We start from the raw sequence: 27,773 nt of genomic DNA on the forward strand, positions 1-27,773 counted from the left end.
ATCAGAATTACCCTGGCTGTGTGTGTACACATATATACACACCCTGTGTCCCCGAAAATAAGATAGGGTCTTATTTTCTTTTGACCCCTGAAATAAGCGCTTGGCCTTATTTTTGGGGAGGTCTCATTATTTTTGAGGTGCAGGAGGCCCCATAACCACAGATCAGCTGATCCAGAGAGGGCTAGAAGTTCTGTCTCCGTTTCTGGCACACTCTTGCCAGCTCTAGCATCGCTGGGCCTACCTCTCCTTTTGCAGCCGCCACTAAGAGAAGCAGCACGGTAGCTAGGGTTTGTCGGAGTGGCCTCTGTGAGGCCATTCCACATGGATGGCAGGTGCATGTAGGGCACATGGGGTAAGTCTCCTCCCCCCCCCCACCCCCTGGGCCAGGAAATGGCAGGGACTGGCTGCACATGCATTTAAATATTTTAAGGGAGAGCTTATTTTAGCACATGCGCTCAAAATCCCAATTGGGCTTATTATCCGGAGAGGTCTTGCACACGCGCAGACACACACACACCTGTGAGATCTAGGTGCTTTTTTTTTTAAAGACCCAGCAATTAAAAAATTAAAAGCCAAATGAAGGTAGCAATTGGTTAGCACCTTATCAAAATTGTCACCTGCTCATAACCCAGTGATGTTTTTTACGCTGCCCAGAAGTCACTTGGCAGTGATATGAGATGGCATATTAATTTCATAAATAAATAAAACATTTTCCCTGCCAGAGACCTCTAAGGGACGCTGTGGCTCAGTGGCTAAGACACTGAGCTTGTCAATCAGAAATGTTGGTGGTTCGAATCCCTAGCGCCGGGTAACGGAGGGAGCTCCCTTTACTTGTCCCATCTTCTGCCAACCTAGCAGGTCGAAAGCACATAAAAAATGCAAGTAGAAAAATAGGAACCGCTTTTGGTGGGAAGGGAACAGCATTCCGTGCACCTTCGGGCGTTGAGTCATGCCGGCCATGTGACCACGGAGACGTCTTCGGACAGCGCTGGCTCTTTGGCTTTGAAACGGAGATGAGCAATGCCCCCTAGAGTCGGGAAAAACTAGCAAATATGTGCGAGTGGAACCTTTACCTTTAGAAACCTCTAGGAATACGAATAGGATAGGTTAGGTTGGAAGAGATGTCTTAAAATTGAAAGCTCTTTTTCTTTCGCTGGGTATTTCAGGGTTTTATTTCTGGTAAAAAAAAAAAAACACCACAGTTTTAAAGCAATTATTTGCCTGTTAATTTTATATGCAGAGGGCAGGAGAGAATCGGACTTTAACAAATGGGAAACACAAACATCACCTGCTCTATTTGGGCCTGGCACTGTTGCTTCATTCAGTATCCCCCCCACCGCAGAACTGGAGGAATGGGCCCAGTCTGCGAGGGAAGGAATAACTTGCTTTGCTCAGCAAATCTGATCTCTTGCAGTTCTCAAAATTAGGGCATCGGCTAGCAGCAGCCAACTTCTACTTTAGAAGAAGAGCTAGATTAAATATATATATATATATATATTTAAAACCTCACCAAATGCTGCTGGACAAATTTTGTGTCTAACCCATTTGGACAAAATAAATCCCACAAATCTGCTTGGGAGGAGGCCACCAAATAAATATATGAAAGGGTTAATTATAGTAATATAAATATATTTATATAAATAATATATTATATATTATAAAATAATATAATATATTATATATTATAAAAATAATATAAATATAAAAATAGCATCCTTCCCTCCGTGCTCATTAAAATGCCACTAATGCTGTCCAGCAAACAAACCTCGAGGAATTAACATGGAGTTAAATTTTCTCTATTTCATTCATTTGACTTATCCGGTCCTCCAAGAAAAAGAGTTGGGGATCTAGAGAGGCTGGGGGGAAAAAGCCTCTTTCTCTCTGCCTCACAGTGTCCAGCATCTTTCCCAAACACTGATTGGCTGTCCTGGGGCTTAGTTACGCCTACCGCCACCAGACTGGCCAATGAGAAGCAACTAGTACCTTTTGCCAAGATGGCGGCAAGATGGTAGTTCTGGAAATAAATTTCCCTCTAGAGTCTTTAAAAAAAATGAATTCCTGAGGTAAAATAAAGCCCAAACCTGGCACAGTAGAGAGACTTGAGGACCATAAATCCCCAAAGCAAGAAAAAAAGGTAAGGGTTGTTGACTCCTGTTTCCACACCACAAGAGACACACAAAATGTGAGTAACACAATAATGGCTCCACACACCTCAAACTTCGACAACGACAACCCGACGGGCCTCATTCCTGAACTTTGCCAGCTCAAGTCACTTTCCAGAGTAGGGAAGCAGCAGAAATGGAGTCCCCTGGGTATTGGGCAGCCAATAAATTCAAATCAATAAAATAATAACAATATGTAGGTGGCCCCCAACTTGTAACTATCCATTTAGTGACTGTTTGAAGATGGCACTGGGGGAAAAAAGTGGCTCAGGACTGTTTTTAAGCCCGTTGCTGCATCCCCGCAGTCATGCGATCAAAATTCAGATGCTTCAGCGACTGATTCATATTTACGACGGCCGCCATGTCCCCAATTCGCTTAACAACCGTGTGACTAACTTAACTGCAGCGATTGCCTTAACTGTGGCAAAAAGGGTTGTAAAATGGGTCGTTTTAACCCATTCTTAACAAATGTCTCACTTAACAACAGAAATGTTGGGGCTCAATTGTCATAAGTCGAGGATTACCTCAAATGGCCACCTTCTGGATCAAATCCCCTTCCACAACTCCATCCCCCTACTTTTCTGTGAGGTTTGCCTTTTTTTTTACTGCAGAAACTTTTTTTTTACTACAACAGCTAAATCAAACTTTGCCATTATTATTATTATTATTATTATTATTATTATTATTATTATTATTATTATTATTATTATTATTATTATTATTATTATTATTATTACTACTACTACTACTACTACTACTACACTGTGCGGGTTATCCAGAGTGATGTTCACAGCTTGAAATTGGTGAAAACTGAATAATTCAAGACCTAACCAAGGACCAAAGGATGATTATTGTCTTTTCATCCCATTTTTCTAATATATAACTTATTCTCACCTTCTATTTTCTCCGCAAAACAACCCTGTGAGGTGGGTTAGGCTGAAAGAAAGAGACTGGCCCAAAGTCACCTACTTGCTTTCATGCCTATAGTGAAATTAGAACTCTCGGTCTCCTGGTATCTAAGCCAGCACCGTCACCAATACACCAAACTAGCTCTTATATTACTTAGCAATATACTAATCATATAAGCAATATTAATATTGCTTATATTATTATATTATATTTGCCTTTGGTGCATATGCTCTCAGTGTACATAAATAAAAATAAAAAATATATTCGTCAAGACTCATAAGATGCAAAACGTCATAGGTTACGAATAAGCAGTCAAATTATACTAGGAAACAAAACAATATAAATTTTAAAGATACAAGCAACATGGTTATAGTCATAAGTGGGAAGAGAGCTAGGTACTAGGAAGAAAGAGTAGAATAATAGTAATACAGTCTTAGGTGATATGACAATGTTGTGGGAATTGTTTAGGAGAGTGATGACATTTGGGGAAAAACTGTCCTTGTGTCTTGTTGTTCTGGTGTGCAGTGCCCTACAGCGTCATTTTGAGGGTAGCAGTTGAAACAATTTATGTCCAGGATGTGAGGGGTCTGTAGTTATTTTCACAGCCTTTTACTATATTAATATTATAATAGAGAGAGCATATGTACCAAAGACAAATTCCTTATGCGTCTAATCACACTTGGCCATTAGAGAATTCTATTCTATTCTCATCAAATCTGTAATGTATGAATATTCCTTATATTACTAACGCAGTAAGTTTTGACCATGTTCCTGTGATTATATTTTGTCAAAGGCACTGGTGACATTTGGCAGTTGTAACAGCTGACTGGGTTAAGTGTGTTATGGCAACAGACAGGCATGGTTAATGTTGGCTAAAGGCATTGAATTGACCAGCAAAGTCAATGGAGAAACCAGATTCACTTAAAAACCGTGTTCCTAATTTAACAACTGCAGGGATTCATTTAACAAAAGTCATTTGTTTCATTGAATGCAAAGTGATTTCCGATACTCTTTCTGACAAAACTATGGTCTTAATACAGGGAGTCCTCAACTTATGGCCACATTTGAGCCCAAAATGTGTGACGTTAAGTGAAAAATGTGTTCAGTGAGTTTTGCCCCATGTTATGACTTTTTTTCGTGCCACATTTGTTAAGTGAATCCCTGCAGTTGTTAAGTTAGTCAGTCACACAGTTGTTAAATGAATCCGGCTTCCCCATTGACTTTGCTTGTCAGAAGGTCCCAAAAGGGCATCACGTGACTCCAGGACAATACAACAGCAGAGTTGGAAGGGACCTTGGAGGTCTTCTAGTCCAACCCCCTGCCTAGGCAGGAAACCCTATACCGTTCCAGACAGATGGCTATCCAACATCTTCTTAAAGACTTCCAGTGTTGGGGCATTCACAACTTCTGGAGGCAACTTCTGTTCCACTGATTAATTGGAAATTCCTCCTTAGTTCTTGGTTGCTTCTCTCCTTGATTAGTTTCCACCCATTGCTTCTTGTTCTGCCCTCAGGTGCTTTGGAGAATAGTTTGACTCCATGGGGATGCTACATGGGTCATATAAGTGTTAAAAATGCTCACTTTTTTCAGTGCTATTGTAACTTACCGGTCACTAAACCGTTGGAAGTCGAGGATTACCTGCATTACCGTCTAATCAAGGTTGCCTGGTTTTTGCTCAATGGCAAACTTTATAAACCTAGAGTAAATGTATGCTTGATGCATAGCGTTGCATTCTAACATGCCATACATTCAGACTTTGGCCATACTGGCTGGGACTGATGGGAAGTATTGTGTTGCATGCCGGGAGGACGCCAGATTGGCAAGTGGTACAGTGACTAATTCCAAGAATGAAAAGGGCACGGCTTACCTTTACAAAAATCAGAATGAGGCGTGTCTATCCCAGCTCTCCACCCATTCCCATGTCAAAAATTCATATATTTTTTTCAAGACATTTCAGACATCATGGCTGAAAGATCACAGAACGCTGGTTTCTTTTCCAGTTAATATTAAAGCAGGCTGATTTCCATAAACTCTGTTGTTGCAAAGCTATTTAAACCTTAACTGATTTAATTAGCTCTACAGCTTGTCATCTTGACTCCACATTTTAACCAACCGATTCAGACAGTATCTGTACCAAGTAGCATGGTAGATAAAATAAAAATGGAAAGCTTCTCTTGGTTTGAAGCGTTCATTCCTAAACCGCTTCTCTACACCAGCTGGTTACCTTGAGGGCTTTTTTCTCCCTTTCTCCCTCCCCACCTCCTTTCCTTTTGTGACATGTCTTTTAGACTATAAAATTAAAAGCAGAGCGTCAGCCATTTTTGAAAGGCTTCTGAGAAGGTGTTGCCTTTCTGTAGTTTGCCTAAATCAAATGGGATGGAGGGATGGAGAATTATTTTAAAAAGCTAAGAACCAAGAATTTTCTTTTTAACATTTTCTGATACAAGCATTGTTGCCAATTTACCCTCCCACCCCCAAAAAATTAATTATGGAGTAGGAAACCCCCTGAACTTCAAGGTTTAAATATCTCGTGGAAAATATTTGAATGACAAAAATATACAAAGCACAATTGTGAAACGTTGAAGCATTTCCGAAAATGTGTGTTTAAACATCTCTCTCCCTCTCTCTCCCTCCCCCCCTCTTTCTAACACACACACACATACAGACAATTGCTGACAAATATTAGCAAATGAAACATAAGATTAGCGAGGTTACCAGTAAATTTCTCATCTTTCATTCATTTTGGGTTCTTGGTGAAGTTGTTATTTTTCCTTTTAATCACACGGACATTGCAATCAAACAATAGAATAATCACAGACATTTTCAGTATTTTCCTACGGAGGGGTCTATCCCAAATTTTTTTTAAAATTCTCTGGGTAACAGTAAAACAAATTGGGAATGCTCTTTTTCAAACCCAAAATCTGCTAATGAAAAGAAAAAAAAGTAATAAAAACTAATTTGACATGCACTAGTGTTGGTCAGTTCGCCTCTCTGTTCCAAAGAAAACGTGTCTAGATTTAGGCCACTGAGTTCAATGGGCTTTGACCACAAGCTGGGTTCATGCCAAGCCCTAAGCCATGGTGAGTGGAATAAAGATTTATCGATTAAACCATAATTGGCTGCGTTCGTACCACACAGCAATCCAACCAACCAGAACCACAGGTTAACTCAACATGACTTAACAAGGCAGGGCATCCATTTCTTTAGAAGAGATCTTGGAGATCACACAGTCAAAAAGTTGGCAACCTGATGCCCTCTTTGATCTTCTGCTCTGATGCCCTAACCATTGAGCATGTTATCTGGGGATTGAACCAAGTCATGGAGGACTCCAGATTGTGTGTCTTCCCCCTCCTGAATTCTGGTCTCCAAGAACACTGCAGCAGGGAAGCCCTAAACTAAAACTTGCTTTCCCCTCAACTTATGATCTGCTCCCCCCCCCTCTGCCCCCCCCCCCGGGCCTGGTTGCTAGAACAAACTCAGCTCCATCTCCTTGAACCCCACCATGCTGGGCTCTCCTTCAGAACTGGTCCCCCCCAGAATCCCCCCATTTAGCACGATGACATCATATCTGATACAACTACGTTTAGCACAGGTTTCTGTATGCCCTAATTCATGCATGCAAATCCACTGTATTAGTAGTAGTAATAGGAAGAAGAGTTATAAGCCACCTAACGTTGGATGTTCAGATGGGCAGGGTAGACTTGTAGACAAATGTTGGGCACCATCTGGCTTTGTAAGAAGGAAATAAAAAGAAAGGTTTCTCCAGCATCGGCTTTAAAAAAGTGGGGGGCGGGCTGCTTTTAAGAGCTGCAAAACAGGCAGAGGTTTAGCGGGTGTGGCGGGCATGATTTCTACCTGCCTCTTAGCTCTAAAGCCTGCTTTCCAGATGGCCTCCTTTCCTAGATGGAGGAAACAAGAAACCCACCTCTTGAAAAGCCAGCGTGTTCTGCGACTCAGTCGTAAGAAATGTGCATTTTTTTTTAAACCATCATTGCAAGAATGATTTCGGCCAATGTGAGAAATTATGCACAGTGAGACAGAAGAGATTATTCATCCTGGGGAATGACAATGTGAAGACTATCGTCCTGGATCACCTTAAACTCTAGCTTGTATATAGCCGTGATTTATTGAATAAACCACAATTGAGGGGTGCATTTGTGCTGGCTTGCATGGCCGACGAACCCCAGCAGCTCGACCTACCCGACCTCCTAAGCCAGTGTTTCTCAAACTTGGTGACTTTAAGTCCTGTGGACTTCAACTCCCAGAATCCCCCAGCCAGCATAGCTGGCTGGGGAATTCTGGGAGTTGAAGTCCACAGGACTTAAAGTCGCCAAGTTTGAGAAACACTGTCCTAAGCCCTCCAAATCAATGACCCTTCTCCTGCTGGAGCGCAGCCTGTGGATCCACTGGGTGGAACCCTGGAACTGGGTCTATTCCCAATTCAAATGCCCTTTTGGCTCTCGGTATCCCTGGCGCTCCCTTCCCTGCGTAACTCCCTTCTCACTGAAGCCACTGCGCAGTTCAGTTTCTGAGGTAGATGGTCTTGTAAATGCAACAGGGTTGAGGCGCCAAGATGGCCGTTGCCATTATTCGGATGGTTCCTGGCGTAGGACAGACCGCTTTGAGAGATCTCCAGATTCTTCTGGATCGCAACCTCCATCCTGCCACATCACACAGGCAATGCTTAACCAAGGCTGATGGGAAGCGGAACTTGAGGCTATCTCGAAGACCTTACGATGCCCATGGCACAGAAGGACCTATGAACATGGTATTCAAGGAAGGGACCATAACTGGAAAGAAGTAGACTTTGCCTGCTAAAACCAACTTGACCTCTCTTAAGACTGAAACAATTCTATGAAGCATCATCAACACAGCACCAAACTAAACCGTCTTGTCTAACTAAGAGTCAGTTTCAGTCTTGCTAAGAGACACCTGGACGAAACATTTACAGGATAGGCCAATAGACCAAAGGGAACCTTAAATACGCATATTCTTACTAACTTGACCTGCTCAAACCAAACTTCTCAAGGTAGACCTTTTGGGTTGGTGTTTCTTGGAAGACAGCTCGCTCCAGCCTACGGGTGATTACATTCAGCCTGGTAGTTGCGGAATTTGCCTGTCAGAATAGAGCTACCTGTTTCTTCAGGCAAGGTTTGGAGGAAAAAAATCTCCCTAGGTTATGAATCAGAAGGAAAGCAAAGCAGAAGTGGAGGCTGGAGAAAACCAAGCTATTCTCAACAGAAGAGGGTCCTTAAAAAGGATAACGCATTGTACCTACCAGGCCATCTAAAATCCAAACCAAATCTAGATTAGGAATGAGAGATTGGAGCACAACGAAGAACTTTCGTGGGGGTCGAGTGGATGGAGGGGTAAGATACAATTGGAAACAGAGATTCGGAAGTACTTGAAGGCTAAACAGGGCAACATCTGGCCAAACTCATCTACAAAGACCATGTGGACGACAACAAACAAAACTTCCAAATCAACAAAGAAAACCAATGGGGAGAAAAATAGACTGCCATTTGCTATCATCACCAAAAGAAGCGAGGGCCGGAAAGTGTAATGCAAATTTTCTCTCGCACTCTTTCTGTGCTGGGTCGTTCGTCTCCTTTCGTCATATGTACAGGTCCACCAGTCAAATGGTAACCACAGTGCAATGTCTCGTGAGCCTCAGATCCAGGATGGGGGAGGAAATTGTGCATTCTCTGGGCGCAGAGAATTCTGCAGACACACCGTTGGTGGAACTAAGGGGGAGTCTTTAAGTGGCGTCCACCGGGGAGTAAGCAGCTGGACACCTCCCCTTGACAGACAGCAAAAGGCATGTTCAATAGACCACCAATCCGTCCCAGGTTTCCTTAAAGGTGTCTTGGGCTGGGGTGCCCATTATGATACAATTTCTGTTTGATGTGCACCATGTTTCCCGCGGCTTCGTCATACTGGCTGTGGTGGCGTTTCCGGAACTCCTTGAAGTTACAAAATTTGGGAAACCAAGACCATGAATTTTCTGGGAAAGAAAGAGAGAAAAACAAAAAAAAAAGAGTGACTCAGTATGATGGAGACAGAGATTCCTCATTCAATCCTTCCAACAGGGGTGGGCAACCCCCTTTGATGATTTTGGGCCACAGTTCTTTTGTGAGAAGCGTCTCTGGCCACTCCAAAGGAAGTTGAAGAAGCCACAAAATATAAAAAAGGAGCTTCCTGTTGGGATTTTCTAACAGCTGGGGTCGCAAAGCATCCAGGTTCAGATTTTAGAAGAAATATATATCATTAACAAAGAAACATTCATTTCCCCCCGCCCTCCTATATGAATTTACCTAATCCCATTTAAAATCTTTCTACATGACGTTCCAACTGGTGAGACATCACTATAGAGAGAGTCCCAACCAGGATGAGTTAGTGATATACATTTTTTTACAGGTTAAAGTAAAGGTAAAAGTTCCCCTCGCACATATGTGCTAGTCGTTCCCAACTCTAGGGGGCGGTGCTCATCTCTGCTTCAAAGCCAAAGAGCCAGCACTATCCGACGATATCTCCATGGTTATGTGGCCCGCGTGACTAAACGCCAAAGGTGCATGGAACGCTATTATCTTCCCACTAAAGTGGTCCCTATTTTTCTACTTGCATTTTTTACGTGCTTTCAAACTGGTAGGTTGGCAGAAGCTGGGACAAGTAACGGGAGCTCACTCCATTATGCAGCGCTAGGGATTCGAACTGTCGAACTGCCGACTTTTCTGATCGACACGCTCAGCGTCTTAGCCACTGAGCCACCGCATCCCAGGTTTTACATGTAATTGAACTACAATTACAAATATATCTGGCTGGTGCTATGAAAAACCAGGATTCCTTACTCCTAGGTTATAATATCCCATATTTTAAATCTAAAAGTTCAGTACTATGAGACGCACTGACACAGTGGTTAGAGTGCAATACTACAGGTTGCTTCTTCTGACTGCCAGCTGCCTGCAATTTGACAGTTCAAATCTCACCAGGCTCAAGGTTGACTCAGCCTTCCGTCCTTCCAAAGTGGGTAAAATTGCCCCCACATTTTGGGGGGCAATTTGCGAACTCTGAGAGTGATAAAGTAAAGCACTGTGAAGTGGTATACAAGTCTAAGCGCTATTGCTACTTCTAAAGGACTTCTATACAGATAGTCCTCAACGTATGATTGCAGTGGGGACCAGAATTTCCATTGTTAAGCAAAGTGGTTGATTAAATAAGTCATGCCTAATTTTACAACCTTTTTTGGGGAGGGGGCATTGTTATTAAGCATACTACCGTGTTGTTCAGTGAATCATGCAGTTGCTAAATGAATCTGGCTTGCCCCACTGACTCGACTTGTGAAAAGGAAGGTTGCAAATAGCAAGACCCCGCGAATCGGGGGGCGCTTCAACCATTGTAAATGCCTGCCGGTTGCCAAGCACCCAAATTTTTATCGGGTGATTCTAAGGATGCTACCACATCTGTAAATATAAGGACGTCTTGTAAGTCACTATTTTTTCAGTGCTTCTTGTAACTTTGGTTGCTAAGTGAATGTTTGAAGATCAAAGACGACCTACAATGGCTTTCTCTCTCCCCCCCCCCCCCCTACAAGCAGAACATCTAGGCATTAACTATTATTCCCTCAATTGTTTCCTTCCATACAAAATGTTCCAGTTTAATCATGTGGGCAACAATTAAACCTCCTACATCTGAACTAGACACGAAGATAGCTTCAATCCAAGCAGAACGGCATCGGAATTAGGAATACTTCCAGGCCAGAAGCAATTGGAAGTTTTAAGCAGAGATTAACCATATAGATCGGACAAAGCAAGGCTCCAGTTACAGGATTCCCAGCGAGTTTTCCTCTTTCCAACGAGGCACCAACAGATAAGCAATTTTGAGCTGCACAATTCATCAGGAGGGAGCTGTCTGCCTTAGTTCTCTGTTTGAATATTGGGGTAAGAAAAAAACCCCAACAGTATCAAAAAAATAAATAAATTGGGAAGCTCATTTAGCAGCGGGATGTGAAATTCCAGCTAGCTAACTGTTTAGCTGTTCTACTCCCGTTCTCCCAAAATAGGATGCTTCAAATAAACTGGCCAATGCAGTTTGTATTCAAGATAGAATAAACCAAATGTCAAGGATCATTGGTTGGCTAAATTAATGTCCAATTTTAAACAGGGTTTTCCTAGAACATATATATTTTTCCAGGCAATCTTATTGCTTACATTTTGGTTTCTATTTGTATCACTTATGCTGAAAAATGTTGCTTTTTATCTTTATAACCCAACCAGACCTTTTGAGGAATGAGGTGGCATGTAAATTCCCTAAATAAAATAAACCCGGTTCTTTGGCCTCCCACATTATGACCCATTTTTTTCCAAAAAACATATACAGCTGCCTTCTAAAACAAGAAATTATTTCTAGAAAAAAGAGCCCAGTAGATTCCATAAATTAATTCTATCCATCTCGTAAAAAGAGATTGCATGGGGGGGGGGGGGGGAATCATTGTTTGATCAGTCTAGGATTTATCATCAATATATTTTATTAGGTCCATAGGATTTAAAAAGCTCTCCTGGGAATTTTTCCCCAAATAGATTGAACTTTGAGACCTGCGGTTGTTGACCTCAGGTTCAAACATTCTCCATGCTTGCCATTTCCCTCACCAAAGCCAGCAATCATTTCAAAATCTTGGCTCATCGACTTGATTTCTACTTACCATACCGCCGGCTCGTCCGCCATGCCCGTACAGCGTAATGGAGCAATCCATCCATCCACACAAGAAACCAGCTTATACAGAATCCCAACAAGAGTCCCAGCATCAGATCAATTTCTTGCTTGGTGACGTTGTCGGTCACAAAGTAGTTCTCGGAAGAATCAATCACCGACTGGTCTCCATCGTATGGGATGACATAATGAATATGATGCCTAGGTGACAGGATTAAGGAGAAACAGATGGATACGAGGGAAGAAGAGAACATCACAGTTGTATGAGCAAGAGAAACATTTGGCTTGCCATCCCTGGCAAATATCTTTCTGGATAATGGCTGTTTTTCCTAGTTGAGTATCCCCCTAATTGGAAACAAACTACAGCAAACTGAGGATGGACACCATCATTGGTGGCATACGTTTAGTTGAGGTTCTCCTTCATCTGGAAGAAAACCCTGCTTCAATCTTGACTTAGCTATGGGCTGAACTAGGGATCAGCAACCTGTGGCTCTGGAGCCGCATGTGGCTCTGGAGCCGCATGTGGCTCCTCATCGCTCTGCTGTGGCTCCCTGTCACCTGTCGGCTCCACAATTAGGACAGGTAGAGGAAAAAGGATGCCGTGATAGGAGGAGACTCTATGGTGAGGGAACTGGACTTCCAGTTGGCTCCAGAATTGAACGGGAGGCTTCCGGTTAGGAACTTTGTGCCTCTTTGAGTGTTTAAGGTTGCCAACCCCTGGGCTAAACCTTTGATTCAGGTGACAGTATCAGTTCAGTTTATACCAATTAATGCATTACTCAAGAAGAATCGTAAGAGTCTTTAATCTGATGACTACTCAGCCATTGGGGTTCAAGGGGAGTGCCATGACTCCATGGCCCATCATCTGCTTTTCAAGGCAGAATATCCTCCTGTGGTCAATCCAGAGGTGTGCCTTGCAGAGCAGTGGACAGCCAGAGGTTTGCAAATTGGCAACCCACCTGTTCTCTTGGGCCGCAATTCCCATGCAAAATATTCTGAAAGTTGAATGTATAATACTGGCAACAATGTCAACTCAAACCAGGTGTTTATTTTTTTTTGTTTTTGTTTTAAATGGCAACAATAAATTTAAAAAAAACTTCAGAAGAGCTGAGAGCTAAAACCCGATTTTGCATGGGGAACAGCCAAAATTCCTTTCTTTTTAGGACCTGGCTTCTATAAAAGGGCTTTCTGGAGCTTAAATATCACTCCACTACTGCTCTACAAAGAAGTTACCATCTTGTTTCCCAGATTTTTGTATGCTGCTAGGTTTTGTGGGGGTTTTGTGCCAAAGATCTTGCAAAATGAGAACCTTGTAAAGTCAAGTTGCTCCCAGTTTCCTGACCTGGTTCAGAGACTGGAGAAGTGGTCTTGACTGACCCAGTGCCACTCCCATCTGTATAAGATCCGTCACCACCCATCTCTAAAAAGCAACTGGAAGGTCAATGAAATCCTTGATTTGTACCACAGGTATTCCTTGAATTATAACAGTTTGCTTAGTGACCGAAGTTACTAAACGGCCCTGAAAAAAGCGACTTATGGCCATTTTTTACACTTGCAAACAGAGGTGGCATTCTAGCAGATCGCCTGAACCGGTAGCGGAAATCGCAAGTGGCTCCGTTCACCCATGCCCGGCTCTATGACATCCCATTTAGGCCCTTTTTTCGCCCAAAGCGCATGCACGAAAGGATCTGCTCATGCGCAGAGGTGGTGCGTGCAAGTGAAGCCAACTCACATTTGCAAACCGGTAGGGAAGGGAAGGGTATACCACCCCTGCTTACAAACCTTTGCCACATCCCCTAAGCTCTGGGTGTCTTTTACTCTAATAAATAACTGGACAATCTGTTTCCTGAATTTAAGGGACATTTGTGAGCTGGATTTCTGCAAGAACCTTAAAGCAATCCCAAGTCAAGGACAGACAATGTCTTTAACAAAATTTTAACCAGGATTAATCTGGGGTGGGGAGAGATCTGTTGGACTTCAGGCGGTGTGCATTTGATTTCTTTCAGATCCAAAATGGGAAAATGAGTCACAGGTGGCCCTCAACTCGCAAGAGTTCACTTAGTGACTACTCAAAGTTACAACGGCACTGAAAAAAGTGACGTATGGCCATTTTTCACACTTAGAACCGTTGAGGCATCCCCATGGTCCCGTGATCAAAATCCGGGCACTTTGGTAAACTGACTCATACTTATGACGGTTACAGTGTCCTGGGATCATGTGATCCCCTTTTGTGACCTTCTGACAACCAAAGTCAAGGGGGAAGCCAGATTCACTTCCCTCTTCCCCTGAAAATAAGACCTCCCTGGATAATAAGCCCCATTGTGCTTTTGAGCGCATGCGCTAAAATAAGCCCTCCCCTGAAAATATTGCAACGCAGCAGCAGCCATGAGGTGACCACGCTCGCCGCCTCCTGCACCTCAAAAATAATAAGACCTCCCCGAAAATAAGCCCAAGCGCTTATTTCGGGGGTCAAAAGCAAATAAGACCCTGTCTTATTTTCAGGGAAACACAGTAACAACAATTTATGTTATTAACAATTGCAGTGAGTCACTTAACTGTGGCAAGAAAGGTCGTCAAATGGGGCGAAGCTTAACAACTGTCTCGCTTTGCAACAGAAATGTTGGGCTCAATGACGGTCGTAAGTCGAGGAGCGCCCGTCCTTCCTTAGCCAAATGCAATGACATACAAGGCCAGGCCTTGAGAGCATAGGGAAACATTCATTCTTGGCCTTTCTCCTGTTTCTATCTGCAAATTTCATAACTACTGTTCCAAAATTCCCACCCGGCTTCTGACTTGGGAATTGGGGCAAGTTGAGCTTGTGGGTTTAGAAAATGCAATAGTTGCATTTTGTAAAAAAGAAAAGAAAAAAAGTTTGCATTAATATTTCATTCCTTAATTAGCCTAGCCATGTCTTCTCATTTCTGCCCCTCTGAGTTTCAGACATGAAGCTTGGGGCAAGCGAAGACTATCTTAATGAGACGCGGTGACTCAGTGACTAAGACGCTGAGCTTGTCGATCAGAAAGGTCAGCGATTAGAATCCCTAGCGCCGTGTCACGGAGTGAGCTCCCGTTACTTGTCCCAGCTTCTGCTAACCCAGCACTTCGAAAGCACGTAAAAAATGCAAGTAGAAAAAATAGGGACCACTTTTGGTGGGAAGGTAACCGCGTTCGCCTTCGGCGTTGAGTCATGCCGGCCACATGACCACGGAGACGTTTTCGGACAGCGCTGGCTCTTCGGCTTTGAAACGGAGATGAGCAGCGCCCCCTAGAGTCGGGAACTACTAGCACATATGCGCGAGGGGAACTTTTACCTTAAGACTATCTTATACCCTAGTTTCAATTCCCTGTTTGTCTGTGGAAAAGACAAACTGAATTTATGTCTTCAGCCAGAAAGGTCAGAGTTGAAAAAAAGACAAGAAAGCAGATAGATTGCTCTCTCACAATAAAAATAAGCCAAACTGACAATCTAAGACAGAGAAAAGGCCTTAAATTCATTCTCTAACTATTCAGACTTGGTCAAGGGGACACAAGCCAAATAAAAACTGCTCTTCCTTGCTGCTCTGATGTGTGTCTACTTCAGTCACTTGTCACCATCCGATCCTCCCTTTCCCAATTTTCAGCAAATGACAGTATTTTAGGACAGCGTGAAGCACATCCTGCTAATCTTAAGCAATTTCAGGGTTTTTTTTTGGAAGATTCGAGCTGTCTTAGCGTTCATTCATTTGCAAACGACAAGGAATCGTCTTACCTCTGTTAGAGACCTACATATAAATATAGAAAAATCAAGAACTGACGTACCACCTCACGGCAGGCCAATTTCCTTATAGAAAAGAGCTTTTACCCTCTTTTAAGAGGCATTCTACTTGCTGAAAGCTTCTGATCGACAGAATTTATGTTTCTCTGGGAAAAAGACTGCCCATCCCAATGTTGGAGTCTTATTTCAATTTCCATCACACTATTCCCCCCCCCCCCACTCCTCATCTTTTCAGATCACAACAACCTTACAAATTAGGATGGCCGAGGTTGGATAAACCCAGACCAAGCTTGGAATCAGCATTTTTTTTGAAAATTACCACAAGCTGTTAATTTGCTCTGTCCTGTAGGGAATTGGGAAGTGAGTCAGTGATTTTAAGCCTTGACTGTGGAAAACGGGACTAAAGAAGAAATAGTTGTTGGAACCGTTAAGCCATCAATGCCTCCAAATGCTAAATTGTCCTACTAGGTCCGGTTTCCCAACCTCTGCAGCTTTAAGAGGAATGAACTTCAATTCTCAGAGTTCCCCAGCCAGTCTTGGGGAATTCTGGGAGTTGAAGTCCACCCATCTTAAAGTTGCAAAACGTTGTATTTAAGGTTGTCAACAAAGCAAAATGAGTCTCCTCTTGATTCTACTCACTCTTACAGCTCTTGGCCTTTGCACTTCCCGTTCCGCTCAATTTTCCTCTTGCACATCTGTCTGTGCACCTGCTTTAAGGCATCATTTAACTCCCCTTCCCCTCGGAACAAATCCCTAACAAAACGAGGCCTGGCTGGAGTACCTGAATGCCCAAACTCCTAACCCCACCTCGATTAAAATGGGAAGATAAATCCCCTTTTTTCCCCCAACCTAACCATATCAATATAAACCAGTCAATGGATTCACACGAAAGCAGGTTTCCCAGGTGCGCTGCACCTGGAGAGGGTTCATCATGCCTACTTGGTGGGGTTGGGGGGTGGAGAAGCACCTGGTTTTGCAGACCTTGGTGACGACAGGGAAAGGTTAAGGCTGTTGGTGTTTGAGAGCCTCCATCTGCAAGGGCAGTCTACTTTGCAGCAGCTAGCAACCTCTACAAGCCTTGGTTCCCCATCCTCGCGCAGAAATGTTGTTTGCTTGGTACCAAACACAAAAGTGGTTTCTTCATCCGGGGTTAGAAAGTCCCTCAGCCTGCCTTGGGGTTTGTTTCCAAAGTTGTGAGATCAATTGGCGAGTGTTTTGTCTCACCGAGAAGCACAACTTAGGCCCCAGCTGGCGTGGCCCACAAAACCATTCCATGAGCCACGGGAGGCTAGTTGAGCAAAACGGTTCTGTGTCCCATGATGACCCAGGGACCACGCCGACAGCCAACCAGGAAAACAAACCTTGTTTACTGAACCAGGGTCCTCTCTTGCTGGGGTTTCCATGTGGACTAGAAACCTGCAGCAGAGGTGGAGGAACTGTTCTGCTGGGTCAGTTCAGGCTCTTTTTTCTACCAGGGATTCTTGGGGAGAAAACTTTCAAGCAAGGACACCAGAGCCCTTCCTGCCCATTTCCCCTCCAGAATCCCTGCTACAAGGTAGACTGCTCTTACAGATGTAGGCTCTCAAATGTCAACAGCCTCCTCTTCCCTGTGCCTTGTTTTTTGCTCAGAGTGCTTTTGAAGGCCATCCAAAGTGCCGTTGTGCTATGCAAACATTTGACATCACTGGCTGACGTTTACCACTAAACACATTCACGCAATCCAAAATCTCCTTCCTTTCTTCCGTCCTTCCCTCCCTCCTTCCTTCCTTCCCATTATTCTTTCCTCCCCCATCTTCTCCTTCCTTCCTTTCTTCCTTCCCTCCCTCCCTCTCCTCTTCCTTCCCATTATTCTTTCCTTTCTCCTCTTCTCTTTCTCCTTCCTTTCCTCCCTCCCTCCTTCCTTCCCATTATTCTTTCCTTTCTCCTCTTCTCTTTCTCCTTCTTTCCTTTCCTCCCTCCTTCCTTCCTTCCCATTATTCTTTCCTTTTTCCTCTTCTCTTTCTCCTTCCTTTTCTCCCTCCCTCCTTCCTTCCCATTATTCTTTCCTTTCTCCTCTTCTCTTTCTCCTTCCTTCCTTTCCTCCCTCCTTCCTTCCTTCCCATTCTTTCCTTTCTCCTCTTCTCTTTCTCCTTCCTTTCTTCCCTCCCTCCTTCCTTCCCATTATTCTTTCCTTTCTCCTCTTCTCTTTCTCCTTCCTTCCTTTCCTCCCTCCTTCCTTCCTTCCCATTATTCTTTCTTTCCTTTCTCTTCTCTTTCTCCTTCCTTTCTTCCCTCCCTCCTTCCTTCCCATTATTCTTTCCTTTCTCTTCTCTTTCTCCTTCCTTCCTTTCCTCCCTCCCTCCTTCCTCCCCTTATTCTTTCCTTTCTCCTCTTCTCTTTCTCCTCTTCTCTTTCTCCTTCCTTCCTTTCCTCCCTCCCTCCTTCCTTCCCATTATTCTTTCCTCCTTCCCCCTCTTCTCTTTCTCCTTCCTTCCCATTATTTTATAACTCCGACCTTCCTCCAAGGCCCGTCGTACAATTGAAAACCCAACAAATGCACCAGCAAAAAAAAAAAAGCTTCAAATTCAAGCTTAACCCAAACTACCATTTCACATCTGAGAGAGGGCTAAAAAGTGGCTTCCCCTCCCCGAAGGCCCCCCTTGTCCCACCCCCACCCACCCCCAAGACACAAAGGGGCTAAAAGTAGGCCTTACCTTCCACAGTTGCAGTGACAGACCCTGTCTTCTCCTCTCAGATGCGGTAAGATATAATTATGAAATCGGTCAAGAAGAGCATTCATGTCCATTAAACATGCTATTGCCTGAAAGAGGCCCAAAAGATTGGATCAGGTCTTGGAAAAATGAAGGAGAAAAAAACAACAACAATGAAAAACACAGGGCCACCTTTAGAGGAACGAAGGAAGGAGAAACTGCCCCGAAAGTGATGCCTTTCCTCCTTCCTCCCCTCCCCTCCCCCCTCCCCAGCTAATCAATGCATCTGTGTCTCTCAATCCGGTACCTGTAGAGGTTACAGGCATCCCGTCATGCATGCATTGACAAGAAGAGACCGTTCTCGACCTGAAAAAGCCCAGGACTTGGGAAAGGGAGGGAAGGGGGAGAGCAACATCAGAGAGGAAGAGGAGAATCTAAAAAAACTCACGGGGGGGGGGGAGGAAATTAAATTGAAGGGGTTAGGGAGGGAGGGAGGGAGGGAGGGAGAAAGAGAAGAGGAGGGAGGAAAGAATAATGGGAAGGAAGGAAGGAAGGAAGGAAGGAAGGAAGGAGAAAGAGAAGGGGGGGAGGGAGGGAGGAAAGAATAATCGGAGGGAAGGAAGGAAGGAGGAAGAGAAGGGGAGGGAGGAAAGAATAATGGGAAGGAAGGATGGAAGGAGAAAGAAGGGAAGGAAGGGAGGTGAAAGAAGGGGAGGGAGGAAAGAATCATGGGAAGGAAGGAGGTAAGGAAGAAAGGAGAAAGAAGGGAAGGAAGGGAGGAGAAAGAGAAGGGAGGAAGGAAAGAATAATGGGAAGGAAGGAAGGAAGAAAGAGAAGGGGAGGGAGGAAAGAAAGATTAATGGGAAGGAAGAAAGGAAGGAAGGAAAGCGGAAGAGAAGGGGTGGGAGGAAGGAAAGAATAATGGGAAGGAAGGAAGGAAGGAAGGAGGAAGAGAAGGGGAGGGAGGAAAGAAGAAAAGAATAATGGGAAGAAGGGAGGGAAGGCAGGCAGGCAGGCAAAGCACCCTTACCATCACAACCGAAGCCCCCAGGATCAAAAATATCATGGTGTTCGTATTCATGGACCTCGCGGGGAAACTGACAGCTGCCCTGTCACTTTCCTGCAGGCCGCCCCCTCCCAGCCGCTTCCCCCAGAGGAAGAACGAGAGAAAGGGGGCCCAGCTTTCCGCGCAGAGGTCAGAGACGGCCGCATAGAAGCTCTTCAACCTGAACTGCAATTCTGGCAGGGGGGGAACCTCCGCGGCCCCCCCTCCCTCCTGCAAAGCATAACAAAACGCAGGCGGCAAACGCCGCCGCCGCCGCTCCCGCCCCCCCTCCACCCCAGCCCCAGCCCCCCCCAACCACCGGCCCCCTCCCCAAAAGCTGGATCTGGCTTCTTGGCTTCCTCCCTCTGCCCTGGCTTATTCCGATCTCCCTGCTTTCCCGCCGGCCAGAGGGAGCCTCCGGGCAGGTTCAGGCAGGTGCCCAGGACCAGCCGGGGGATGCGCCGAGCCCAAGCCGGACGGGAGCTTGAACATCGCCGATGCTGGTGCTGATGCTGCACCGTCCGGGGCGAGGAGGAGGAGGAGGAGGAGGAGCAGAGCCAGGGCTGGCTTCAAACCAAGCCATCCAAGCCCCGGCCGGCCCTTGGCATCACTTCCCGCTTCCCGCCCGGTCGGTCCCGTCCGTTCCCCCTCCCCAAAAATAAAATCGCTCCCTTTCCCGAACCGGAGAAGCGATTGGTGCAAAGCAGGTGGTGTGTCCTAGAAGGGGGGGAAGAGAGAATAAATATTTCCCCTCCCCTTTCCTCTCTCTCTCCCTCTCCTTCTCTCCCTCCCTCCCTCCCTCTCTCTTTCTTTTTCTCTTCCCCCCCTCCTTCGGTGGGGGCACCAAAATGAGAGCATCAGCCTGAGAAAATGCAGAAGGGACGGGCTGACATCATAAGCCCCCCTTTCTCTCCTCAAAAGAGGCTGCAAAAGCCCGGCGCTTGGGCAAAGGGGGGAGGGGAGAGCGATGAAGACCCTACCCCCCCCCCAAAAAAAAAATACACGAAGGGTTAATTCACCAGCCTTTGCTGTTTTCCTAGCTTCTTAATGCCACTGGGGGGGGGGGGGTGTCTTCCAGAAGGCGGTATGGGTGGGTGAGGGGAGCACCGACCCCCAAAATCTAACCTGGAGCAGATGGATTTTGGAGGGTGTTCAACCCCTCCCTTTTTTGGTGGGTGCGGGGGGGGGGTTATGAAATCTTGGGCATCCACCTTGGTCATTATGCAGGCAAAGAGGGGTGCGTGCGTTTGTGTGTGTGTATGTGAGAGAGAGAGAGAGTGATAATAATAACAACTATAAGGAGGAGGAGAATATAAAGAGGAATGGGTAGCTTTCCGCCCCCCCCCACCCCCAAATCAAGCCATACACCCAGAGAGGCGAGCATCTCGAAGGGTCGGTATCAAAGCTTTTCGTAACACCCCACTTCCCCCCCCCTCCCCACCTTAATCCTCCTCTCTACGAATATTCTCTCCCCCCCCCTTCTGCCCCACCCAGTCCCATTTTAACCCACCCACCCCCATCAAAAAATAAAATAAAAATAAAAGAGCTTTGGTATTTATCCCCTCCCAGGGCCAGCCATACCTTCACCGCCCCCCCCCCCAAGAAATCAAGGAATTTTTTTCTTTTTTCTTTTACCTATTTGTAGCCGCGTTGATGCTCCATCTTAAAAAGATCCTTGCAGGGAAGGGGGGCGCGACTCCGCTGCGTATCCTTTCTGTGTTTACAATCTGGACTTCCTTTCCTTAACTCTCGGCCCCTCTTCCCCTACCCACACACCCCCAAAAAAACTGCATCCACCCCCCTTTTCCTAGCTCCTTTAATCGAAGGGTGTTTGATCAAAATGTGGGGGCGGGGGGAATCTCTCGCTCTCTCTTCCTGCTCCTCTTCCCAGCCTCTGGTCTTAGTATCAAAATCATCCGTTGCCTCCCACCTTGCTTTGAAAGTCCCTTCTCTCCCCACCCCACTCCCCCCACCCCCAGAAGAAGAAAAAAAAAATTCCACCTTTTATTCAGGGAAGGTAACGCTTCTCAGAATAAATTGCAGTTCTGGGCAATTTACTCAGTCCCAGCACCCCTCAAAAGTGAGGTTAACTTTTAGGGGGGGGTGGGGAAGAAAAGAAATAACACCGAAACACACAAATGCAATTTAAAAGGAGACGTGTGGGGGGGGGGTGGAGAGACACCTCTTTGGTCCCCGCCTCCAGCAGCTTCCCAGAATACCTCCAGTCCAAAGTTAAGACTTCAGAAGCATCAAGTTGCAAAAATAAAAAAAATTAAAAAAAATGCCTGCCTTCTCCAGGGCACCATCATGTTGCATGGCTACACACACACCCTGCCCCCCCCCACCAACCCCAAAGCTTTGGGTTTGAGCATAGCAGAACCCATGCGGCTTTTTGTCCCAGTTCAGTCTTCAAAGTGGTTTTGGCGGATTTAGCTCGCTCAGTTTCGGGCTGTATCATGGATAATTCCTAGCTGACATGGAGAACCATCCTTTCCCTCCTCCACCCAGGATCTGAAGAGAATGTTTGCCATTCACACATGACAGAGAATCCCTGCTACTGAATGCTAAATGCAGAATATTTTAACCACGGTCTCAAGGTCTACCCATTCCTTCAATGGTGGAATAAGACCACTAAGCACTAACACAGATGCTGGGAGGACAAAGGACCTGTAGGAAGTTATCAGCCAGCCCTCTCCCAGAAAAATGAAATATCCTAGGAAATATTGAAAAGGCAGAATATTATATTTTCCTGGATGTGAAAAAAGGGAGAAACACATTTTAAACACAAAGTAAATTCCTGCAGCTTCCTGCCCATCCCCACTTTGTCAATGGGCCATTAAGAAGGCCAAGCTAGTCCACTTTACATAATAAAGAGTTCTCCTCTTCAACTCCAGAGTGATGGGATTAAGGCAGGATAATAAGCCTTCACTCAACTGACCACATGGCATCTGAGAACTCAACCAAACCTGGATTCTAAACTCAGCCTAGAGGGTTGCCCTTGCACGGGCCCATGGGAGTCTGGCAACCAATCAGAATACATTTCTTACACAGGAACAGGAAACAGATAGGTGGGGCAGAACAGATTATAAAAAGCTCTGCAAGCCCTTCTTCACTCCTCTCTTCTCTTCCCTTCTCTTCTTCTCCACCAACATCGAAGCATGTGATCACCTTTTTTGTTCAGGACTCAAGCCATGTGGTCCTGTCCACCATTAAAACCATCTTTCCAAGCAGCCTCCATGTCTCCAGTGTCTTTTTCCCCACTTGGAGCTGAACCCAGAAGGACATTTCTTCCAACAGACCTCACGGTGGAATAAGATTTTAAAAGTTGGGACTCTCCCGTCGAGGCTGAATTTTGGTTCGTAGCAGAGCTTACAACCAGAGATAAGGGGATAGTATCAAACCATCAACTGCTACTTAATATATTCTTCATCCCCCGTTACCATCTTGGGGAAGGCATATTGAAAGAGGGGATTGTCACCAGTGCAGGAGTAAAGTAGAAGATGTTGTTGCAGATATGTGCAGCATTACCCAAAGCGACAAGAGGAAAAACATAGGTTCACACTAAGTCTGTCATCTGCACCTCTATTTTTGGCTCTGCAACCCAACAAGACAGAGACAGACTTCAGAGGAGAATCAGAACTGCAGAAAAAACAATAGCTGCCAACCTGCCTTCCATTGAGGACCTGGACACTGCACGAGTCAAAAAGAGGGCTGTGGAAATATCCTGGACATAAATTGTTTCAACTCCTACTCTCAAAACAACGCTATAGGGCACTGCATACCAAGACAACTAGATACAAGGACAGTTTTTCCCCCCCCAATGCCATCACTCTGCTAAACAAACCCCTCACCACGGTCAAACTATTCACTAAGGCAGCATTGCTATTACTATTAGTCTTCTCATCGTTCCTATCCCCCATCTCCTCCCATTTATGACTACAGGACAGTTACCCTATGACAAAGGTAACTTTGTGGCTTGTATCCTTACGGTTTATATATTAATATATATATTGATATTGTTTCCTGATTGCTTATTAGTACCCTATGACGATCATTAAGTCCTGTACCTTATGATTCGTGATGAATGTATCTTGTCTTTTTATGTACGCTGAGAGCATGTGCACCAAAGACAAATTCCTTGTGTCCCATCTCACTTGGCCAATAAAGAATTCTATTCTATTCTATTCTCTTATTCTATTCTATTTCTAATTCTATTCTATTCTCTATTATTTCTAATTCTATTCTAATTCACTAGACAGAGCCTATGGGGAAGAGGCTCAGATAGACACCTTCCTAATTCACTGGAGCATAAGAAGGGGAGGAGGGACACTACAACCAGACTTGACAGATCCTGTTATTACAGCCACTCTCAATAAAAGTAGCTTTTAGTCTTCTGCGGAGCTGATTCTTAAGTCTGGTCTACTTCTTGGGACCAACAATAATTTTGCAAGTCTGATTGCAATGGGAGGTGTGGTACGGGCTTTTCCGTTGTTACATCTGGTGGTGCAGGAAGGACCACGAGAGGTCAAACAATTCAGAACAATTCAGACCTGTGAACTATAAGAGAGGAGAGCGAGCTGCGGAGAAGACCTTGGTCCAGAAGGATGATAAATAATAAAGAAGCGTAGATACTTCAAACTTTATCCCGCAGAGTCCCAAGAGATGTTGGAGAAGACGCTGATGCTTGGCAAAATCAAGACAATTGGAAAAGAGGCCCATAGAAGACAAGGATGTCTAAATGCTTGCAAGAATGAACGACAATCCAGGCAAAATAAGGTCAAAAAATTCAGAAGAAAATGAAGGAAGGCTACAGGATGCAGAGTGCAAACATCCAGATGGCCTCTTGATGGCAGCGAAGAAAGACTGCATGTTCTTAACTTACTCCGGGGATCGTGTGGGCTTTCAACAGGCCAGGCCTTGTCATTCCATGAGCCCTTAAGACTTGAATCAATTACTTACCTACAATAATTGTCTCCTCTGTTGATTCTCCAGATGCACTTTTGGAGTTGGCCCTATATAATATAGTCCAACATTTAACTAACCCAAACTGACCTCCAAAACCAAACGGAATTGGTAGATACTGGAACCTATCTAGAGCTATGCCATGGCTGTAGATAAGATAAAAGCTTTGTCTGTCTACCTATCTACCTTTCATCCATCCATCTACCTACCTATCATCTATCATCCATCGTCTACCTACCTACTTACCATCTACCTATTTTCTAATTCTTATCTATCTATCTATCTATCTATCTATCATCTATCTATCTATCTATCTATCCATCTATCTATCATCTATAATCTATAGTCTACCTACCATCTACCTACCTTCTAATCCATTTTCTATTGTCCATCTATCATCTACCTATCTTCTATTGATCTAATTCTAATCTCTCTTCTATCATCCATAATCTACCTATCATCTACCTACCTATCTTCTATTCTAATCCATCTTCTATCATCCACCTACCTATCATCTACCTACCTATTTTCTATCGATTTAATTCTAATCTATCCTATCATCCATCTATCTATCTATCTATCTATCTATCTATCTATCTATCTATCTATCTATCTATCTATCATCTATCTATCTATCTATCTATCTATCTATCATCTATCTATCTTTTTTTCTTTCTTTTTCTTCTATCTTCTATCATCCATAATCTAGTTAGCATCTACCTATCTACCATCCATCCATCCATCCATCCATCCATCCATCCATCCATCCATCCATCCATCCATCCATCCAATTAAGGAACTGAACTAAGAGCGGAGAAACCCAGCTTCTCATCTTTTCTTGGGCCTGGAAAACAACCGGGCCACACTGGGACAGCCATTCTGTGACTAGATAATCAGAAAACATTTCTCTGCCAAGCCATGAGAGATAACAGTCCATAATCCTCAATTCAGAAACCTTCATCTTGCGTAGATAAAGATCTGCAGGAATGTTTACAAATACCATGAACGAAAACAATGGAAACCTTGTGCACACAGATGTATTCCTGAAGTGGCTACAGGTATTCCTTGATTTACAACCCATTTGTTGTTTAGTGACCATTTGAAAAAAGGTCTCACTTTTGCAGCATCCCCGTGGTCTTGTGATCAAAATTTGGGCATTCGGCAACTGGCATGTATTTATGATCAGTTACAGCATGCTGGTGTATGTGTGTGTGGTGTTCACCATTTGTAACCTTCCCAGCCAGCTTCCGACAAGCAAAATCAAAGGGGGAAGCCAGATTCACTTAACGACCACACGGTTCTCTTAATAACTGCAGCAACTCGCTTAATTGTGGCAAAATGGGTCATAAAATGAGGTATCACTCACTTCTTGCTTAGCAATTTTACAATTGCTTAGCAGAAATTATGGGCTCAACTGTGGTCATAAGTCGAGGACTCCCTGCAGTAGAGCCTAACACTTATGCAAAGACAAGATCGAGCCTCCTCTCCATCCAACGTATGCAGCTGAAGAAACAGTCGATGTGATTTGCATTTATTAGAGGATTCCAATTTCATTGCTACTATTATACAAGATATGCATTGCTCCAGTCCAATCTTTTCATATTCCAGCCATTCAGTTTGTGTCCCACCCCCTCCCCAATAAAGCGACCAACCAAAATAAAGTTAAGATTTTATACTGGCACATAGAAACGATATCTGTTGTGGAAAACATTCTTTGTATAATTAAAACCCTACTTATAACCATTCAAGTAAGGTAGCCAGAGTGGAAGGGAAAAAAGAGGAGAGGGGATTAAAAGCATATCTTGATCTTTTAAGTCTTAAATAAACCAGGCTCAAGGAAGAGAAGTTCTTTTTCTTTTTTCCCCCCCTCAGTTTTTTCTCAGCAGAGTTCATTTGCGTCTCTCTACAGAAACCGCCTCCCTTGCGCCGCAAATAATAATAATGATATCAATAAAATTAAAAACAAAACAAAAAACAGTGGGCCGAAGGAAATTAAAACAGCAACGAGAAAGTGAGTTGGATTGGACATTGGCTTTCCAAAAAAGGGGGGGGGGGATGTCCCGTTGAGTCAAAACTAAACATGCCTCTTTTGTCTGCGGTAAGGCCTGGAGGAAATGGTTTGTTCGTCTGAATTGGGCTTTTTTCTTTCTTTTTTTAATAAAAACAGACTGTGTGCAGAAAAGTCCTCCCGCTTTTCTCTTCAAATTCTTGTAATAGCTCATCTATCTCATTTTCCATATCTTCCGTGTGCTGTATCTGCAGAAAGGAAAGGGGGGGGGGAGAAACACACACATTTAATTGCTTTTAACTGGAGAACAAATGTTTTCTTCAACTTCCCCCCTCCAAAATATACACAGATAGTAATTGTCAGGGGTGGGATTCAGACAGTTCGGACCGGTTTGGGTGAACCGGATATTAATTTTAATCTGGTTCGCTGAACCGATAAGTTACAAGGACAGGCTGACCCCTCCCCTCCCCTCCCAGGAGTCTCCACGCGGCCCATTTTGGATGCCAGGTAAGTGCAGGGCCAGCACTGGGAGGGTGAAAAACGGGCCACCTGGAAGATTCTGGAAGTCCGAAGTCCTGGAGGCTCGAGGAAAGCCTCCCCTGCCGTGGTGCAGGAAGCCAACTAGGCCATGCCCCCATGGCCACGCCCACTCAGCAACCAGGCATCGAACTGGTCGTTAACATTTTTCAATCCAACCCCTGGTAATTTCCCCTTTTTCGCTACCATAAAGTTTCTAATTCAACAACAAATCGTTAAATACCAGAGGGGCACACAACCTAGCCATATGCTTTTTCCCCAACTCCTCCCTTCCAGAGAAGAGGCGGGTTGCTGCCGGTTCGGCCTGGATCGTCCGAACCTGTACTAGCGGTGGCGGGAGGCTCCGCCCACCCACTTCTGCATATGCGCAGAAGTGTCACCTGCGCACGGGATTATGCCCGAACCAGTAGTAAAAAAATTAGCAACCCACCTCTGCTCCAGAGAAATAGTTACTATTCTTAATCATTATTTATCATAACTCTATGGTGTCCAGAAGATCCTTCCCCTTCACACGTGAGCCCAGAAATCTTAGGACTGAGACTATTTTCCTTTTGGCCCTCAAAGCTAGCTGAATCCTCTATTTTCTGGCGTCTCTGCATTAGGAAGTGGCACAAAAAGCAAAAATAAAAATGAAAAAGTATTCAAAAAAAAAGGTAAAGGTTCCCCTCGCACATATGTGCTAGTCGTTCCCGACTCTAGGGGGCGGTGCTCATCTCCGTTTCTAAGATGAAGAATTAGCGCCGTCCAAAGACGTCTCCCGTGGTCATGTGGCCAGCATGACTCAATGCCGAAGGCGCACGGAACGCTGTTACCCTCCCACCAAAAACGTGGTTCCTATTTTTCTCCTTGCATTTTTTACATGCTTTCAAACTAGGTTGGCAGAAGCTGGGGCAAGTAACAGGAGCTCACTCCGTTACGAGGCGCTAGGGATTCGAACCGCCAAACTTTCTGATCGACAAGCTCAGCGTCTTATCCACTGAGCCACCACGTCCCCTTTGCT

General features: G+C 44.6%; 2 protein-coding genes across 5 annotated transcripts in view; both read right to left on the bottom strand.

Annotated features, from left to right (window-relative positions):
• Window positions 1-7,426: 7,426 nt before the first annotated feature.
• Window positions 7,427-21,438, bottom strand: TMEM240 (transmembrane protein 240). 4 transcript variants are annotated; one of them, XM_081956596.1, is made up of 4 exons: window positions 21,268-21,438; window positions 18,225-18,331; window positions 11,770-11,978; window positions 7,427-9,075 (listed from the first exon to the last, which is right to left on the bottom strand). In XM_081956596.1, exons 2-4 carry the CDS (start codon window positions 18,314-18,316, stop codon window positions 8,927-8,929), a joined length of 450 nt encoding a protein of 149 aa, XP_081812722.1. In that variant the 5' UTR covers window positions 18,317-18,331; window positions 21,268-21,438; the 3' UTR covers window positions 7,427-8,926. The 4 variants fall into 4 exon arrangements, with proteins under 4 accessions (XP_081812722.1, XP_081812720.1, XP_081812723.1 ...); XM_081956594.1 differs by lacking the exon at window positions 21,268-21,438 and adding an exon at window positions 20,902-21,232; XM_081956597.1 differs by lacking the exon at window positions 21,268-21,438 and adding an exon at window positions 19,252-19,418.
• Window positions 21,439-25,743: 4,305 nt separating this feature from the next.
• Window positions 25,744-27,773, bottom strand: part of SSU72 (SSU72 homolog, RNA polymerase II CTD phosphatase) — a 39,889-nt gene continuing 37,859 nt past the window's right edge. Inside the window, exon 5 of the mRNA XM_081955061.1 lies at window positions 25,744-26,484. Coding sequence (XP_081811187.1) covers window positions 26,383-26,484 — 102 coding nt within the window. The 3' untranslated portion in view covers window positions 25,744-26,382. The remainder of the gene's footprint in view (window positions 26,485-27,773) is intronic.

The sequence above is a fragment of the Natrix helvetica genome (genome assembly GCF_964273705.1).
Source record: "Natrix helvetica genome assembly, chromosome: 5".
Lineage (NCBI taxonomy): Eukaryota > Metazoa > Chordata > Lepidosauria > Squamata > Natricidae > Natrix > Natrix helvetica.

What these genes read in the sequence shown, in the direction of transcription:
- TMEM240 (XM_081956597.1), bottom strand. Translation starts at nt 19,302, where the DNA reads ATGAATACGAACACCATGATATTTTTGATCCTGGGGGCTTCGGTTGTG. An exon ending in TGGGGGCTTCGGTTGTGATG is followed by an intron (nt 18,332 to 19,251) that starts GTAAGGGTGCTT and finishes GGCCTCTTTCAG; the next exon opens with GCAATAGCATGTTTAATGGA. An exon ending in GCGGACGAGCCGGCGGTATG is followed by an intron (nt 9,076 to 11,769) that starts GTAAGTAGAAAT and finishes TTTCTTTCCCAG; the next exon opens with AAAATTCATGGTCTTGGTTT.